We start from the raw sequence: 18,145 nt of genomic DNA on the forward strand, positions 1-18,145 counted from the left end.
TCTCTCTCTCTGTCTGTGTGTATGTTAGGGAATTTAGACTGTAAGCTCCAATAGGGCAGGGACTGATGTGAGTGAGTTCTCTGTACAGCGCTGCGGAATCAGTGGCGCTATATAAGTAAATGGTGATGATGATCATGATGATGTATGATATTTTCTTTTGTGATTGCCTTTGCAGAGGTCTTGCTTTGCCAATCTTCCTTGTTAACATTTAATGAAACCAATTGTAGCACACAATTGCTACTTATACATTTATTAAACATGGATTGCCATAACTTGTCCCTAATTAACAAGGATAGTTCAAGTTTTAAAGATTTGTCCCTGAAAAATGTAAATCTTAGGAAATGTCCCTTTTTTCAATTCTGATGAGCTACACAATTACGGTCCTATTTCTGTGGAAGTTGGATCTAATTGTTACCACACACTTCTTATTCTCTGGGCTTTGTAACTTAATATTTAAACTTTAATAACGTGTTTTATACTGTAACTCAGTAAACATGATATAATCAGGATTGTAGTACTCCATGGTTTGCTAAGTATTGTGTGCTTTGATGAACCACATCAGCAGCTAAGTGTCCCCTATTTAAAAATGTTAGGAAAGTAGATCACACTTCCCATCTGTATTGATTGTATTTCTCCATGAAAATGCTGCCTCTGTAAACATAGAGAATAAGCATCCATAAGTCAATTTTATTTATAGGATTTTACATCCCAGCCTCGGTAGATATGTTTTGCACATTCTGCACTTTAACTCCGAGGTTCCACTGGTTTTTTTTCTTTAATCTTTATTGAAGCAAAAATGCTTCTCAAATATTTTCTTCCATATTATGTTACTCTATGGGGAATCGTGTTCCCTCACATCTGAGTAATGCATTCAGCACACACAATTAGCTTCTAACAGTAGTTGTTTTAATGTGCGCATAAATCTCTTATTGAAATACTGTCAAATAAGCCTTTTTTGGGGGGTTATAGAACTGTTTTGCTCGGTAGAGAAACATTAGTCATTGGAAGAAACATGAGGTGTTATGTGCATTCAGCATGATTATACAAACATTATACTGTTTACCTGTGGCCAACCATGAATGCAGTGTCACCAACCAATGACTTGCCGTTTATTATGATAATGAAGACATGTTTCTATTCTGTATAAAGTCCCTACAATGTTATACTGTATAATCAACAGTTACATGCAGTATTTGAAATCCAAGTTTGGCGCTATCTTTAGATGAACCTAGATTCATACTTGCCAACTTTTCCTCGTTGGCTTAAAGGGAGATCCCGGGGAAGGTGGTTGTGCGGGTGTGGGGCTTGACTAATCGCATCATTTTGGCCCTGCCCCCTAAATTATTGTCAAAATTTTGGACAATTACAGCAGGGACGGCGCTAAGATGGCACAATATTTGCGTCATTAAGCCCCCCACACACTTATCTATCGCGGTGCGAGAGCTGGGAGGTTGCCCTGCTCCCCGGGAGCTCGGGAGGTCTCCCAGAAATTCGGGAGTCTCCCGGACATTCTGGGAGTGTAGGCAGCTATGCGTAGGAATGGTGCTTTAATTTATATGTTGTTTCAAATGACTTTAAACATATTGCAGACTGGCAGCATCGGACAAAATTCACTAGAATGACGCAAAATGCAGAAATATTTTATGCCAAACACAATGTCTGTTTATCGAAGTGCTATATGTATACACATCAGTAGTCAAAGGAAAACGTTAGAAGTGGCAGTATGGAAAATGTAAGTGAACAGAATGAACACAATGAAGACAGTAAGAGAAGTGCAGTCTGGAATACCACAATATACCAGCTCACTTCCACCACTGATACATATTGTACTCATTTTTCAATTTTTTCAGCAAGTCACCAAGTAGTATACTCGGTTCTTAAAGTGAAATAGTTAAATAACTCATAATACAGGATACAGCTATGTACATTATATACACGGTATGTCATATTTATTCAGACTGTAAATACCTTTGGTGAAAGACAAAGTTGGAATGCCTTCTGTCAGAATCCTGCACTTGCCCATGTGACTATACTATAAATCTCAATCATCTAGAACTCTGCTTTTTCCACAGCATCCTGCCTGGTGTCTGTACTTTGTATGGAGGTGTGTCACCAAAGCACCAAAGATTAGGATGAGGATTAAAAACCAGCAATAGTTGAGTCACCCAGCATCAATTTAAAAATTTGGCAAACTATTCAATTAACTTGAGAGTGTGATTTGTGCATTAATCAGGATTAAATAACACAGAATTGGTACTATGACATCACTCCAAACACTGAAATTTGTTGAATGTCGAAACTTGACAAATAGTTTTACCCATACGAATAAGACATAGGTCTGGGAGCATTATGGGGTCTCACGTACCGCTTTATTGTCATATGTTCACCATGCTCTGCCAAGGACCACTCATTTCAATTATCAAGCAGTATAAATTAGAAAAAATTTGAATGAAATCCTTTGTTCTTTTCTTCCCCTAATTGTTTAATATATAATGACGGGTGAAATGAGCAGTAAAATTACAGCACTACAGCAATGGTGATTTAATGCAGGAATGGGTAGAAAGGACACAAGGAGCCAGTGATTAGATATGGCTTTGCATATACACCACCAATGGTTGGCTCAAAAGTGACAATCCGTAGCCTCTCAGACCAGCATAAAGCACATAGTAGCCATTGGTATAAGCATGCACACATGCAAAAATAGATGTCTCTCTTTAATAAAATTACTCACTGTTAATATAATTATGTTTACATACCAGGTTTACTTTGTCAGCACATGAAATCCACATTTTTTTTGTATGCATTTTACTTGTTGTTTTTAAGTAAACATTTACTTTTTGTTGAAAAAAGCAAACAAGACAGATTTTTTTGATTAAATTAATTAGATTTTTTCCCCCACTCCTGCCAGCTATCAAGATTGTCAGATAAACGAGCTTTGATGCATAAATAATGACTGTATTATATCCACTGTGCCACTGGCCAAAGTACCAGAAATTCTAATTCACTTGTTCAGCTAAATTTCATCCTCAGTTCACAGCCATAAAATTCTGTATTGACAAACGCTCAAACCAACTTTGACTCTAAGGTATCTGGTCAACATTTTTCTTCTGTATGGATATTAGTTTATTGAATAAATGGCATCTGTTTTCCTCCACATCACCGCTAGAGCAGGTATATCTTTTTGACAGCTTCACAGGATTTATAGCTTTGCATGCTCTGAAGAAAAATTGTGCTAAGCAAAAAATTCCAATTCATTGCCTCTTAGTACTTAATTAAGTTCCTACACGCTGTACACCGCAGGTGAACCCGGCAATGACTGTCACATAAGCACAGAGATGCAAGACATTCTCTCTCTGGGAGACATAAAGGCATTTATACAATCTTGGCCTGATGTTTTCTACCTATGACGGTCATTAATCTATCCCTGCGTGATGGCCATGAGAAAACAAAACATAAATCTTTAATGGAGACATTGCACCTTTAAAATCTTATCTACAGCCCACTAGGATAGTGTATAAAAACACAACTGTTGCTTATATAAGATGGCAATTATGTGTGTTTAATCATACTAGGGTTTTCCATTAAATATAATACTAAACATTTTTGTAATTGACTGCAACATAAAATTAATGTCACATTAGGGATAGAGAGGCAGCCAGTAAAGGAAGCAACATAAGCATTTTGTTGCAGGGGCAGAGTGGATCTCATATATGATGCGCTCAATGGACGAGGCACAGTGCAAAATCTCATCTGGTGACATCATGCTCCCCGATTTGCACCAGTGCACCTAGCTCACCGTCAAAGTGCTTGTAGAGCAATATGGCAGCATTTACAGAGGATCACAGGTTTGTACCGGCTGATGGGAGAAGTTGGGCAAAGTGAGAATGTTCCTTTCTATGTACGGAGTAGACCTACAAGAACGCCTGGTTTTGCAGAGCAGTGCAATGCAAAAACAAAATTTATTTTGTGCAGAAAGATTATTGAAATGACATTAAGTAGTGTAGAGGGGATGTTTAAATTTAATGAAAGGATTGGTTCTTAAGGTATAGGAGATATGACTTTGGTGAGTCGTTTTTTTGCCTCAAGCAAATCTGGATGCACTTCTTGGTTTTGGAATTGTATGCATGCACCTTGAAGTGCGCCGTAGGGACCATATAGGCAGGCCCGGCGCTCCCATTAGGCAAGGTTAGGCAGTTGCGCCACAGAATAAAAATTACTTTAAAACTGTGCAGCGACCGCTGACCATACCTTCCACGGCCGCCGCACAGCTTCCAATAAATCCACGGGGAGGGGGAAGGGGCTATGGATCACCCCCGCCGCCTCTCTGCTCTGTCTCCTCCCCTCCACTCACTGCCTGTCGGGCATGACATCATCATCACGGCCCGACAGTGTCAGTGAGTGGAGGGGAGGAGACGGAGCAGAGAGGAGCAGCTTTATGGCGGCAAGTAAAGGTAAGGAAAGACGTGGGAAGGGGCGAGGGGACGTGGATGTGAAAGTGTGCCTGGGGGGGGAAGCGCGGATGTGAAAGTGTGCCTAGGGCGCCAAGGACCCTAGCACCGGCCCTGCATATAGGTGCACCAGTACAAAACTAAAGCAAATTTGTGATACAAATAGACTGTGCTTTCTGAGATAGGTCCACTGTCCCCTTTTTTTATAATCTAAAGTGTATGTGCGTGTAGTATTGCCCTATCCTGTCTGACCATTGGTGGATAGGATTATTACATGCCATGAGGTTTTATATTTTTGATGCCACTGTCTATATTGCACTAGTGTTATTGTGAGTACTGTTTAGGTCTACTTAATAAAAAGAGAACAACAACCAAAAATGTTATTACTGCTATAGTCTCACTTTTTGAGGGTACAAAGGGCACAAGTCATACTGGTCCTTAGGATGTAAACATATCTAGAATACTAAAGGGCTTTTAATTGACCACTTGATTGAAAATTGTATTAAAGTGGACCCATCACATGTACACAGTAGAGGCAGCCATTTTGTGTGGTGAACCAAACTTCAACCTATCCAATCATTAGGAACTAAGGACATCACTGAGACATGAGAATACTTTCTTCTAAAATATTGCCCATAATAATATCCCCCACAATGGTGGCCTCAACTATGTGTTGGTGACTTGTCCACTTAAAAGGTGATGTCTCTTTGACAACCATTTCCATGGTGCAGTTGCCACCACAACCCATCCTTCACTGTAGTGTGACAGCTAGCCTATCTAACCACCATCTAAGACTACCAACTACAATATAGTTAGGAAATGAGACATGCTGGCAACTGCACCAACAAGATGGCTGACAATGGACATCTGAACAGGAAGATGAGACAGCTCTGGAAAAGATGGAGATCTTCTGAACTGTAATTATGTTACATAAAATGATTTCTGGGAGCAATAGATAAGACTGTAAACACAATTTTGAAGGAAACTTTCTAAAAAATATATTTGTTTTCACTAAACTCATATAGGATGAATCCTTGCTTTAGATATAAGTTTTGCATATATATGTTAAAAAAAGTGTGAATAAGCAACTTAGATAAAGTAACCTTCAGGGCTGCTCATGTCATCTTGTTTTACCTGTCTGGATTCTGGGTGCACACATGCATCTGTAGTAGAATCCGTTGGGTAAAAGTCTTAAAGCATTGTCCACATTTCCATAGATGCCAGTCACTGAATTCTGAGTTGAGTTGGCTTGTTGAGGTTGGACTGGCAAGAACTCGCTGGTTTTTAGCATTAATCTGGTTAAATCCTGTGTCCAGAGGCCCAGATTTATCCATGAGAGAATAATTTCTGTTGCATGGAGTCTGTGGGAAAACTATAGACCTTTGCAATGTGGAAGAAGGCAACTTGCCATTTTTGTTGAAGGGTTGCAGAGTGTCTTGTCTTGACATGGCTTCGATAACCGGCGTTGGAACATTCACTACAAGACATAAAAGCATTGAACTGTTACAGATACAGAGCTAAAATGGCAGATAATAAACTAGAGTTCACAAAATTCTTAATACAGTATTCTGAAAATGCAAAAAAAAAGGAAATATACAGGAATGAAAATGGTCCCTTCAGTCCCTACAGCTATATGTATATATAAGCATGTAAGATATTACTGGTCCTTGGTACCAGGAATCCAGAATGCAGAGCAACTGCACAGTATCCCGGCTCAGTGTGTGTGTGTGTGTGTGTGTGTGTGTGTGTATATATATATATATATATATATATATATTGATTTACTGTATGTATAGAGTTAACACCTATTTGGGAACAGCAAAATTGAGGAAATTAAGACATGGGGCTGTCATTGTTTCATGTATCACTCAATCATATCTGAACTGTTTAAATCTTTTAATTACATTATTTTTGAAGGTGCATAATTGCATTTTTTCATGTGCGTCCATACAAATAGAAAAAGGTGTGTTTATACAAAAATAGGCAATGGTGTCACAAAATAAGAAAGAGCGTATGTATTTGTTCAGGTGTAACTCAAAAGAGGTGAATGCCGCACACTTTGGCAAATTTCGGTACAACTATTTAAATAGGTGTTTGCATGTAGCCCATTGGCACATAGGACCAACTGATTTTCCTTTGATAATGTCATATTGCTTTTTTTTACTATTGTAAAACTATTGACATTTAGTGCTGCAGAAAAGTTGTTGGCTTAAATAAAATATTATAATACACAAGTGATATAGTGATGTTAGCATATGTATAAACTCCAGTAAATCATATTTGTATCAGCAGTGAAGTATAAGAAAACCTTCCCCATTCCTGGTTAAGGTAAAGGAACAGATGATTATATAATGAATGATGCCAAGTTCCTTACAGTTTTCATCCTGAGCAATGCATTGTAATGGAATCCCAAAGAACGACGTGTAGCTGTCATTGTACCACACCAGTAGTTCTGTGCCCCGAGGAATGTCAATACAAGCTCTGTAGAAAATGCTTGATCTGGTCAAATAAGAAAATATCATAAAATCAATCAACATATTATTTCTTCCAATCACATCTAAAACAACAACAACAACAACAATAATAATAATAATAATAATAATAATAATAACAAACACCTTTCTATTATAAAACTAATAGTTGAGATAAAACTTTATGAAAAATAGAAATTTTTATAGCCCCAACACAAGAAAAACATTAATTTACAAGAGTCACATGATATGGCCATGTCGGGGTCCTCTAGACACGCTATGGACTTAGGTGTGTAGCTCTCTTCTCCTTACTACAATTACATAACTAGCCAGAAGTAGCCACATACATTTCTGCAAAAGTACAGCTGTTCTGCTAGTTAGGTGGAGGGCAGAGTTATGCCAAAAATAAAGCAACTGATATATTATCCATAATATATGATGTGGAATAAAATAAACATTTTCAGCTGCAACAATAGTTGGTTTAGAGCAAAAAGGGGTTAAGCCAATAATTCGGTCATGCATGGAGATTTTCACTTACTTTCAACAATTCCCATATTCTTTAAATTAATAATAATTGAATATGGTCTAAGATTATCCTTAATGGAAACACTTGGTGCCTGGACAGGTAGACAGAGGAAACCAGAGCAAAGCGTATATCTTGAGCCATTGGGATAGGACATATGACAGGTCTTGCCCAACACACCACATAATAATATGCATTATTTAATTGTCGGTCCTAACACTTCTGCAAGTTATAGTGCTGGGAGTCCAATCAATGACATAAATCGGGTATTATGGCACTATCTAATGGAAGGGATGAGTGTTCACATATCCGCATTGCCTGCTGGGCTTATTATAACGTCAGCTAAATTCATTCCTAGTAATACAATTGCAGTTTTATTTTTGAAAGTACCAAATCACACAAGTAAAATATTTTTACTATTCCCCAAACACAATTTTATTATATGCCTCTTTGAAGTATAAATTAATCTATTACATATATCTAATCTGCATATAACATATGATTAAAAGAAAAGCCAGTGGCCATGTGAATAAGTTCTCTGTACAGCGCTGCGGAATTAGTGGCGCTATATAAATTGATGATAATGATGATGTTTCCAATTCCTATGATCTATGTTTTGACTTTACTATTTACATTTACCTCACATAAATACAGGGCTTTAGGGGTCTATTTATGAAAGGGCAAAGAACCCTATTACCAATGAAAAGAAGTCCTTTCACCAGCAATACCACCTTACACATTAAAGGGTTATCAACATGCACAAACCATTACTTACCCAGGAAAGGGACATATGAACTATTTTCCCCAATTACTACTGAAAAGATTAGCTTGAAGTTTTAGGTAACAAAATCTAAGTACTTTATATAACTTGATGTTCAGCTTCCCATAAAGAATTATCTGTAACAGGGCAATTTGAAGTATAACACTGCAGACGTATGGGAATCCTTCCCTACATTTTTCACGGAAGTGAGATATGCACTTGTCAACATATTTTGTCACCACCAAACGGCCTCTTGGCAACAGGATCATAAAGATCAATAAAAAAGTGCAGATTCTCAATATTTTACTCGCAGCTGCAAAACTTCCATTTATCTTGTTATTTTTCTCTGTTTACAGCCATTTTGTCTCACGAGGGCACTGCTGGCTAAGCAGAACAAATTTCTACAACTTCCTATGAATATCTGACAGAAACTCTTAACTCGGCCTGTTTAGTTTTCCCTCCTTCACTATGATTCAATGTTTGCCTCAACTGCAGCGATGAAAATTCTCTCGCCTCAGATGAAAAAAAAAAAATCAATTGTAACTTCTAAAACTCTAGAAAAATCAAGTCTACGTTCTTCTCCGCCATTCCAAATATTTCATCTTTCACTTTAGCTCTCCCTAAAATAAACAAGGCAAAGTAGCAACGAATGTACTAAAAAACCAAATGACACAGTTTGCTGCTGAAAGGGCAGAACTGTTTTCAGGCAATGGGTGGTCTATGAAGGTTGGAGTAGAACGAGAACTAGTGTAAGCATACACCATTTCTTCCAAGCGGATAATGCTTCCAAAACTCGCACAACTCTCTGCATGCTGAAGTACATCAAAGGGATTTTTTTCGTTTCGGATAATATTTCCTTTGCTGACATGTATTTAGTATTGTGGTTGGATGACTCATAAAGATAGCTTCATGGCGTCCTAACGCTGTTGAAGTAGAACACATGCCAACGGACATTATTGTCAGCCTCAAAATAAAAACAAAACGTTCAACCCAGGGTCAATCAATCACACAGCTCTTTGAAGAAAATTCCATTTAGATATTAGACATCATAACACAGTGAATTCAAACCAGCTGACTTTTTGTGAAAAGGACAACTTTGGACAATGCAGAAATAGGCTGATGCCTTAAGTGTTCACTACCCTAGGCTCTCCACTCTTTGGTGACTGAACAGAGTTTATTTAATTTTCATGGTTCATTGCACTGAAAGTTGAAACATCTGAAGCCATACTGTACTGGGTTGTTAACATCTCATCAGGATGTAAAAATTGCTATTAAAATGTCTGATCCATGTAACTGTTTTACTTTCAGTTCATGTAACGACACGTTTTTTGAAGAATGATTACTTCTTTTAAAAAAAATAGCTTCCAAAACCATAATTTTACCTCTGTCTAAGTGAATAATAAAATGTTTGTCCCATGAGAAAAAGACTTGTAGATTACTTCAGTTTGTTTTTCACTGCAGGCCAGGTCCCCCATTAGTTTTCTGTATTTTTCCACAGATAGCCTGAAACCTCAAACTTTTTGTTTGCTTAAACTGTCTATGACGGACTAAAGCTGTGCTGACAGGTCTTTATAGGTACACTAGAGGACTGAACCAGGCACCACTATGCAAGGCCGTGCTAATAGAGCACTGGCTGCATTGTAGAAATTACTGTTATATTATTTATCATCATCAGCAGCGTTTATTTATATAGAGCCAGAAAATTCCGTAGCGCTTTACAATTGGGAACAAACAGTAATAGAACAATACAGTGTAATACATACAGGCAGAGAGGTAAGAGAACCCTGCTCGCAAGCTTACAGTCTATGGGACAATGGGAGTTTGATACACAAGGGTAAGTGCTACATCATATTGCTTATTTTTCCTGCTAGAATGCAAAGGTAAAAAGTATTGAGGCTATGATCAGTCACACATTAATGTTGGTCAGAAGGTTGTTGTCTTGTGTGGAGAGTGGTGATAGGGTAATCTAGGGAGATTACGATGGTGGTTGAGGAATATTATAAGCTTGTCTGAAGAGGTGGGTTTTCAGAGAACGCTTGAAGGTTTGACGACTAGAAGAAAGTCTTATTGTGTGAGGGAGGGAATTTCACAAAGTGGGTGCAGCCCGAAAAAAGTCCTGTAACCAGGAATGGGAGGATGTAATGAGAGTGGATGACAGACACAGATCTTGTGCAGGACGGTTGTGTCGAGTTGGGAGATATTTTGAGACAAGTGAGGAGATGTATGTCGGTGCAATTTTGTTGATGGCCTTGTACGTTAGTAGAAGAATTTTATATTGGATTTGTTGAATATACACTAGATATATTAGTACAGAAATTAAGGAAGATGTAAAGAAGCCACCAGTGACAAAGAAATAAACAAAGTCTATGTAGGCAAGCTAATCTCTGCAGATGTATTTACTAACATCTTTACTGTAGCTAGCACAATAGCTGCAGAATGCATATTATTACATTATATTCATCTCTTAATCTTTGTATTACAAAGAGTGAAAATAAAAAGATATGGTTAGTGCAAGTGTTCAAAGTGGAAATTTAGAAGCAGTGGTATAGAAAAGGTTAGTGAATGGAATGTTATAGTTTTACAATCAAAGCAGTTCCAATTAGTAGAGAAGTAGTGGTATGGCATACGGCTGTATGTACACCAGTCCACCTCCACCACTGGTAAGTGCATATTGTAACCTTATTTCATGAAAACAAAGCAGATTTATAAAAAAATTACTGATGATCAGCATTATTATGTAACAACAGCATTAAACAAAAAGTGAAAGTAACTTCAGAGGCTCAGGCATGAAAAGTAAGCAACACTGCACTGTTCATAATCCATACCGTGCTGCCTGTTGTGCATAGTTACTAGTGTCAGTATTTAAACATATCACAATTTTTATTTACTAACAATATGTTTACTAACATTTTATAATATATACATTGTTTGCATTGATAGGTACCATCTAAAACAGACACTTTTAAGTATTTATAACCATATTCCTAATGCACTGTGATCTGAGCATTAATTCTTGAAACGTATTTAATTCTGGAATTTAAACACATTACCTGTACTGTACTACTGTCAAATTCTGCTCTCCGCAGTGCCTGGCACATCGGACGTACCTCATCCAGCTTGACTTACTGGGTTCTCCTCCATCAATAAAGTGCTGTAGTGTGCCGTCTTGGTCATATATCTGGAATAGAAGAGGTTGCAAGTTCAATAAGATATATATATATATATATATATATATATATATATATATATATATATATATATATATATATGTACACACACACATCAGCAATCATTTTTCACTGTGTAACTGGGACCTCAATATATATTTTGTAGGAGTGTAGTACTCTGCCTTTAGTCACCAGCTTATGGTTGGCTCTTAAGAGTTGTTTGACTTGATGGATGAAGACTTTGTGATGTACTATGAATTTATCTTGTCTTACCAATCCAATCTTTCCTTTAATGAAGATATTTACAAAATGTTGAAAGTGTCACCATGCTTCATACACAATCATTTTGGATTAACAACTATGTAATGAACCATCAGACAAGAGTTCTGGGTTAATGTGCAGTGTGTAAATGGAAGGCCACAATATATTATTTTACTGAAAAAATGAATTAAACAAATGGCTGTGACTTCATCCAAATGTCCTTACTTTACTGAGCCATTACTATGTCAGTCTGGTATATCTGTCCAAGGGTAAAATACACAGGGGCTGATTTATCAAAGGATATATAGATACATAGATATACAATATATATTAGTGTTTATATAGCGCCAATCATATTCCACTGCGCTGTAGTGAGATAAGGGGCGCTCAGGGACAATAACATTAGGAAGGCCCCTACTACCTAGATGTATTTGCACAGTAGGGGGGATGTGTGTGACAAGATAAAGTAAGATAAGGGGAACTCAGGGGGCAATACTGTTATCACTGTTAAAGCCTACACAAAACACTGTCTTGCTAAATGGAATAAGTGCAAGCTCTTGTGCGCAGTAGAAATGCCAGTGCCAAAGCTTCCCTTTATATTTCAATTAATAAGCCTTGTCTAGGGGGCATAATCTGGCCACTTGTAATCTTCCCCTGCGCTTGTCTATGCAAAATAATTCCTCTTATGATCTAGCTATCTTTCCAGACTACTGCACGTTTATACTAAGAACGTGCAAGAAACGGATTTAAATGAATGTCTTTCAGTGAAACTGCAGACTAGTTCCTTCCTTCAAGCAAACATTGTCATTATTTATTTATTTTTTACATTGGTGTGTTTTCAAGACACTATGGGCCTGATTCATCAAGGAAAGCAAGGCAAAAAAAAGGAGTAAGTTTTCTCCGGGACAAACCATGTTACAATGCAAGGGGTGCAAATTAGTTTATTATTTTGCACATAAGGAAAATACTGGCTGTTTTTTCATCTAGCACATAAATACTTAATAGCTTTATTTTTACACTGGAATTTAAAGTTGATCTAGGACAAGCCCTATCTCAACTATAAATCTGTCCCCACATTTTAAATTTACCTCCCCATCCAATGCAACGTGGTTTTGCCAAGGTGCAGAGTTACTCATTTTTTTGCTTTACTTTCCCTAATGATTAAGGCCCTATAAGTATATAACAGATACATATTAGTGTTACTATAATTTTACAGTTAAAATCTTTGAATTTTAATCTGTAACAATATATGGGAGGTATTGACCCTCATATTGTGTAGCCAAAGGTTCACATATGCTTCAAATATTAATATCCAAATCTCTTTATATGAGCAAAACCAGGCATGCATAGAATTCTAATTCTAATAACAATGACTTAAATTCTATATTTATGATGGAGTTGTTCATATGATTTATCTGAGTGGCAGGATAACACTTAACATTTTACCGACTAGACTGTGATAAGATAGCTGTAGTATAAATATCCAAAATCAATCTACATTCAAAATGTTAAAACACAACCACATTCTATTCATATTATTGATTTTTTTTCAAGAGTCCAACAGCCTTGTTTTATGTGTGTTTGGCACAGTAATAATCATTTTTTTGGAGTCATAAAAACTGGTGCACAGGAGAAAATGTGCTTTAATCACTGCTTTTATTTGCTAAAATCTACTGGAAGAATGACAGGATAGAATTGGTATTCTGGAATATGGCACCTTTTTCTTGTGCACAAGTTTTAATGCACAAGTTGCATAAAGTACCCCTTTTAGTTTATTTGATACATCTTCCATTCACTTGTGTCACATCTTTTAAAAGTGTCCTATAATGGAAGCACCTTGCTTTTATTTGTGTTTATCATACGTTCTTAACTAGTTCTTACAGTCTTTGTCTAGCATCTGAGCACCTTATTGTATTTAACTCTAGATTGTCCGATCCTTTTTGACGTGGGTCCTGTGGCCAATCAGAATGTTCGCAGTAGCAGGAGATGAGTGTGCTGATCATGTGGGAGGTAGTGACCTGTCCACTCATGTGATTATGTGAGAACAGGGCTATATGTGACAGGGAAGTGTCATGGCGTGGGGAGGAGAATGAAGCTTTATTCTTATGTGTAAGGAATAAACACAGTTGATAGAAGGTATTCTCTCTATTGTAACTGTAACAATCTCAGCTCTCTAAAACTGTCCTCCTGTGTCCTTATATGTGGGTACAGACCTGCACCCAAAAATAAATTTGTTTTAAAATATGTGAGCTTAATTTCTCAAATAAAAAGCAATAAATCAGTGAATCAATGGAGTTGTGCTGATTACTGCCTATCCTCAACCACTTTGTTATTATCCCTAAATTCTGAATCTGCCATGGTTTGTCGAAAGTCTTTTTTTGCCTCCCCTTTATACCCACTGGCGTTTGGTTGGTGTTTAAAAACACAAGTAAAAATGCATGTCAAACACAAACAGGTCAGGGAGAACATTCCAGTGTCCTCAATACGTTTAACTTGTGTTTAATGCATTTAATGGAGGAAGAAGCATTCGGAAATGGAATGCTCCCAAACCCAAGTTATATCACGAGTCGTTGACATTGGGAATAATAAGACCCATCAGATCCATTTACATGTGTTTTAGTAGCATTTAAAATGCTATTAAACTATGAAACTTCATAGGGTTGTCTTCAAGCATATATACTAGATATAGCCTTGTGCATATTTATTAATTTATGAAAATCTATGTATAAATTGTAAATTATATAAATCATTGTGTAACCCTGCAGTTATTGAACAAACAATGACATGCCTGTGTTGTAGCAGTTATGCGTAAGTACTTTAGTTTCCCAGACAATGAGCTAGGTACAAATGACTGCAGAATTCTATGACATATATTCGTAATCATATATATTAATGCCCGCTAAGTTCTTAGGGGCCAATTCAATTGCGCCGAGAATAACGTGGCGTTAACAGTATTACGGTAATTTTAGCCTGGATTTTATCTCGCAGCTCAGGGAGCCGCGAGTAAAAAGACACTGTTGAGATTACCGTATGAAGGGTAATTATGCACAGTTTTACCGTATTAACGGTAACACTGTTAACGCTACGTTATTCTCGGCACAATTGAATTGGCCCCTATACATATAAAAACAAATCTAATTCCTAATTTGGGCATAAAAGTAAAAGGAGGTAAAGACCTTAATATATGGTGGACCTCAAACATAAAGGGATCTGTAATTATAATGTATACCTTTGAGTGATAATGCTTACACCCCATCCATTATAAATAGTAATATCACAATACAGTTACTGTTATTTATTGGAACAGGCTTGTCATACTGACAACCAGTAGGCATCTTGCAGCCCACTGAAATTTTTTCTGTGACATCTCCACTACCTTCGTTGAACCTCCATGGACTCCATCAACTATAATTAATTTTTTAATAAGTTTGGCCCACGAATCATTACAACACATATGCCCTCCTCGTGATGCTTGCTTTAGAAAATTCCAGTTTTTCAAAATCAGAGTTGGTTTTAGATTAGGTTTTTCTAATCATGCATAATGCAGAAATCTAGAATGTAATCCTGAATTCAGTACAACATAACATTACATTGCCGAATATGATTAAATTAACATTAACTGCTGTGTGAAAATGATTTTTTAAGTGTAGTATTTCAGGAAAAAAACCACGATGACAGTTTGTAAAAGTACGATTCCTATCATTACAGTATAACATCAGTTTATTTGTATGTAGATAGCAGATACCATTGACTGCACTTATGTTATCATGACAGGTTGTGACAAGCAGCCGAGAGTCTTACCAGAGCTGGTGTTTGGTGCAGGAGTTACTGATGACTTGGTAAACAAACATCTAGTACTTTTGATGTTGTAGTTTACAGATACATGATTATCATAACTTACAGGCAGACTAAAATTAGATTTGGCGTCTGAATAAGATTGTGATTGCTACTATCTTAGTATAGCAGTTAGACAAGCTATTGAAAAGATCTGGTGAATATATGGAACTGGCCCACTTTCCAGAGTAACATCCTTACCCTCAATCAATTCAACACATTTTTTTAAATTTATCTACGTTGAATTCAAAAGGGAACCCACATGGAAGAGAAATTAATGGGAAATACTGGAGGCAAGAAGATCATTGATTCCTATGTTGAAAGGCAGACAGGGCACAATAGAACACCGAACATGAGCAACTACAGATAAATGCACATGGTAATCACATGTTAGATGGTAAATTATTGTCTACAAGGTCTTACGTTTTTTCATTGCCTGGTAATTAGTATAATATAATTGTGTTCATTTCTGTATTTATTGCTTAGAGTGAGGCAACAAAATTTGCCTTCAACTTAGCATTTATTTATAGAGAATTATTGATGGTTCTGTCTAAATTATTTACTATTATTTCTCAAGAAATTAAGAAGTATACCTCATTTCATAAATCTTCCTAAATGGGTTCAAAAAACACAATTCCTGATTAGTGTGCAGACAGTGATGTGCAAGACTTACATCTTATAATTAAAAATATTTTCAACTCTAGAAATCAGTAGAAAACACTTGTATTTGTCAAACAAATGGAAGTTTCTAGCTACCAACAGGCCCGGCGCTCCCATTAGGCAAGGTTAGGCACTTGCCTAGGCGCAAGGCTCTGGAGGGCGCCTGGAGGGCGCCACAGTATTCTAAAATACTTTAAAATTGTGCGGCGACCGCTGACCATACCTGTCACGGCCGCCGCACAGCATTCAGATGCACGGGGAGGGGGGGAAGAGGCTATTTTGTCGTGGAGGGGAGGAGACGGAGCAGAGAGGCGGCGGTGGTGAGACAAGGTAAGGAGAGGAGGGAGGAGGGCGGCGATTTTTGCGGGGGGGGCGGCGATTTTTTAAAAATGCCTAGGGCGCTGTGGACCCTAGCACCGGCCCTGGCTACCAAGCTAACTGTGCAGTTTGACCTGCATTAGTTCCAATCACACATAGATAGATATAAAGTGGTGCACACAGATCACAATATAAGATAAAACACAGCATACTGTATAAAGCCACAAGTACCACAAACCACTAGTACTCACAATGATATGCACAGTAGAGATGATTATGATAAATGTAACAACATAGACATATTGTTATCGCAGTCAGTGAAGAAGTATATACATAACGACATGTTTTAATATAAATAACAATTACAAATAGAAAGAGAATTTAGTTTGCAAAATGACTCTCTCTCTCTTCATGACAGTTGGAAATGATTAAAGATGGTGTCTTTTTTTATTTTATTTGTGAAAGTAAAATAAAATATGTAGCCATGGAAACCAGTTAAACATAATTCCCTAATGCTACATATTTAAATCCCCTGTCTGAGCCTGGCATCTTGGTGGATTACCATCCTGAGTTCTGCTTCTTGTAAAGGAAATCCTTCCATTGAAGACGTTCTATTAAGACCAGATCTGACATGTGTCACACTCTTTATGTAACCCATGTGTAACCTTTTTTCAGATTTTTTTTTCTTGTTGTCAGTGCAAGAGGGTGGTTTAGAGGAGCACTTTGTCGATTTCAATCAGCTGATATGTATGTATGTATGTATGTATGTATGTCTGTATGTCTGTATGTATGTATGTATGTAGGTATCTTTACCTGCATTGCAGGTGCTATAGTTTAGGGGAGACCCAATCTGAGCACGGAAGTTCATTTTACAGATGGATTTTGACAATGGCTGGAAAGGTAAGATCAGGGGTTTCATTTATAAATTAGGATGGTCAATAGTTGCATAACAGTTAATAGGTATGTTCGTTTTCATTCTAATACAAACATGTCTACTGTAAGCTGATAGAATACCCTAGCTTAAGCTGGGTACACACTACAGAAATTTCAACCAACTTTTTATGCCAAGAGATTTTACATGCGATCGATGGTCCGATCGCTCGGTCCATGGACTGCATACACACTAGCCTTGTTTAGGATGATAAAGGGAAGAGCGGATGTCCCATTAGAGACTTTTTACAGCCATGTTGTCGTGAGCAATGACTGTAATTTTGTACTCACTGTTGTGGATCGGTCGGAAGTTTATACACACTACACAGCGGAAACGAGATTGGAACAAAAATTTTAAATGGTACGACCAACCAAATGAAGCGACAATCGTCCATTTGTGCAGACTTTCGACCATTGTGTCACTGCACACACTGACCCGACTTTTAAACGAGCGGTCGTATGTCGGCTGATTGAGCCGATTATTGGACGAAAACCGTGTAGTGTGTACCCAGCTTTAGACTATAGCACTAAGAAAATGTGGATGTTTATATTAATTACCTACATCTTACTGTTCCTAAAAACTGCTTTGTGATTGTGACAGCTGCTCACTAATTATATGTTAATGGCTTTGTCAGCTACAATATACTTGGCTTACAAAGAAATAAAAATGAAAATTGTTGTATTGAAAACAACTACAAATTCCAGAGTACAATATAATGTAAACTCCCAGATCTTATCATTTGAATTCCTCTGTGAGTATTTCCTACATATAG

General features: G+C 37.2%; 1 protein-coding gene across 1 annotated transcript in view; it reads right to left on the reverse strand.

Annotated features, from left to right (window-relative positions):
• Nucleotides 1–18,145, reverse strand: part of PRDM6 (PR/SET domain 6) — a 101,793-nt gene that overhangs the window by 13,460 nt on the left and 70,188 nt on the right. Inside the window, exons 3-5 of the mRNA XM_075193032.1 lie at nt 11,253–11,380; nt 6,823–6,947; nt 5,583–5,925 (exon numbers count right to left, since the gene is read on the reverse strand). Coding sequence (XP_075049133.1) covers nt 5,583–5,925; nt 6,823–6,947; nt 11,253–11,380 — 596 coding nt within the window. The remainder of the gene's footprint in view (nt 1–5,582; nt 5,926–6,822; nt 6,948–11,252; nt 11,381–18,145) is intronic.

This window comes from Mixophyes fleayi, chromosome 1 (assembly GCF_038048845.1).
Source record: "Mixophyes fleayi isolate aMixFle1 chromosome 1, aMixFle1.hap1, whole genome shotgun sequence".
NCBI lineage: Eukaryota > Metazoa > Chordata > Amphibia > Anura > Limnodynastidae > Mixophyes > Mixophyes fleayi.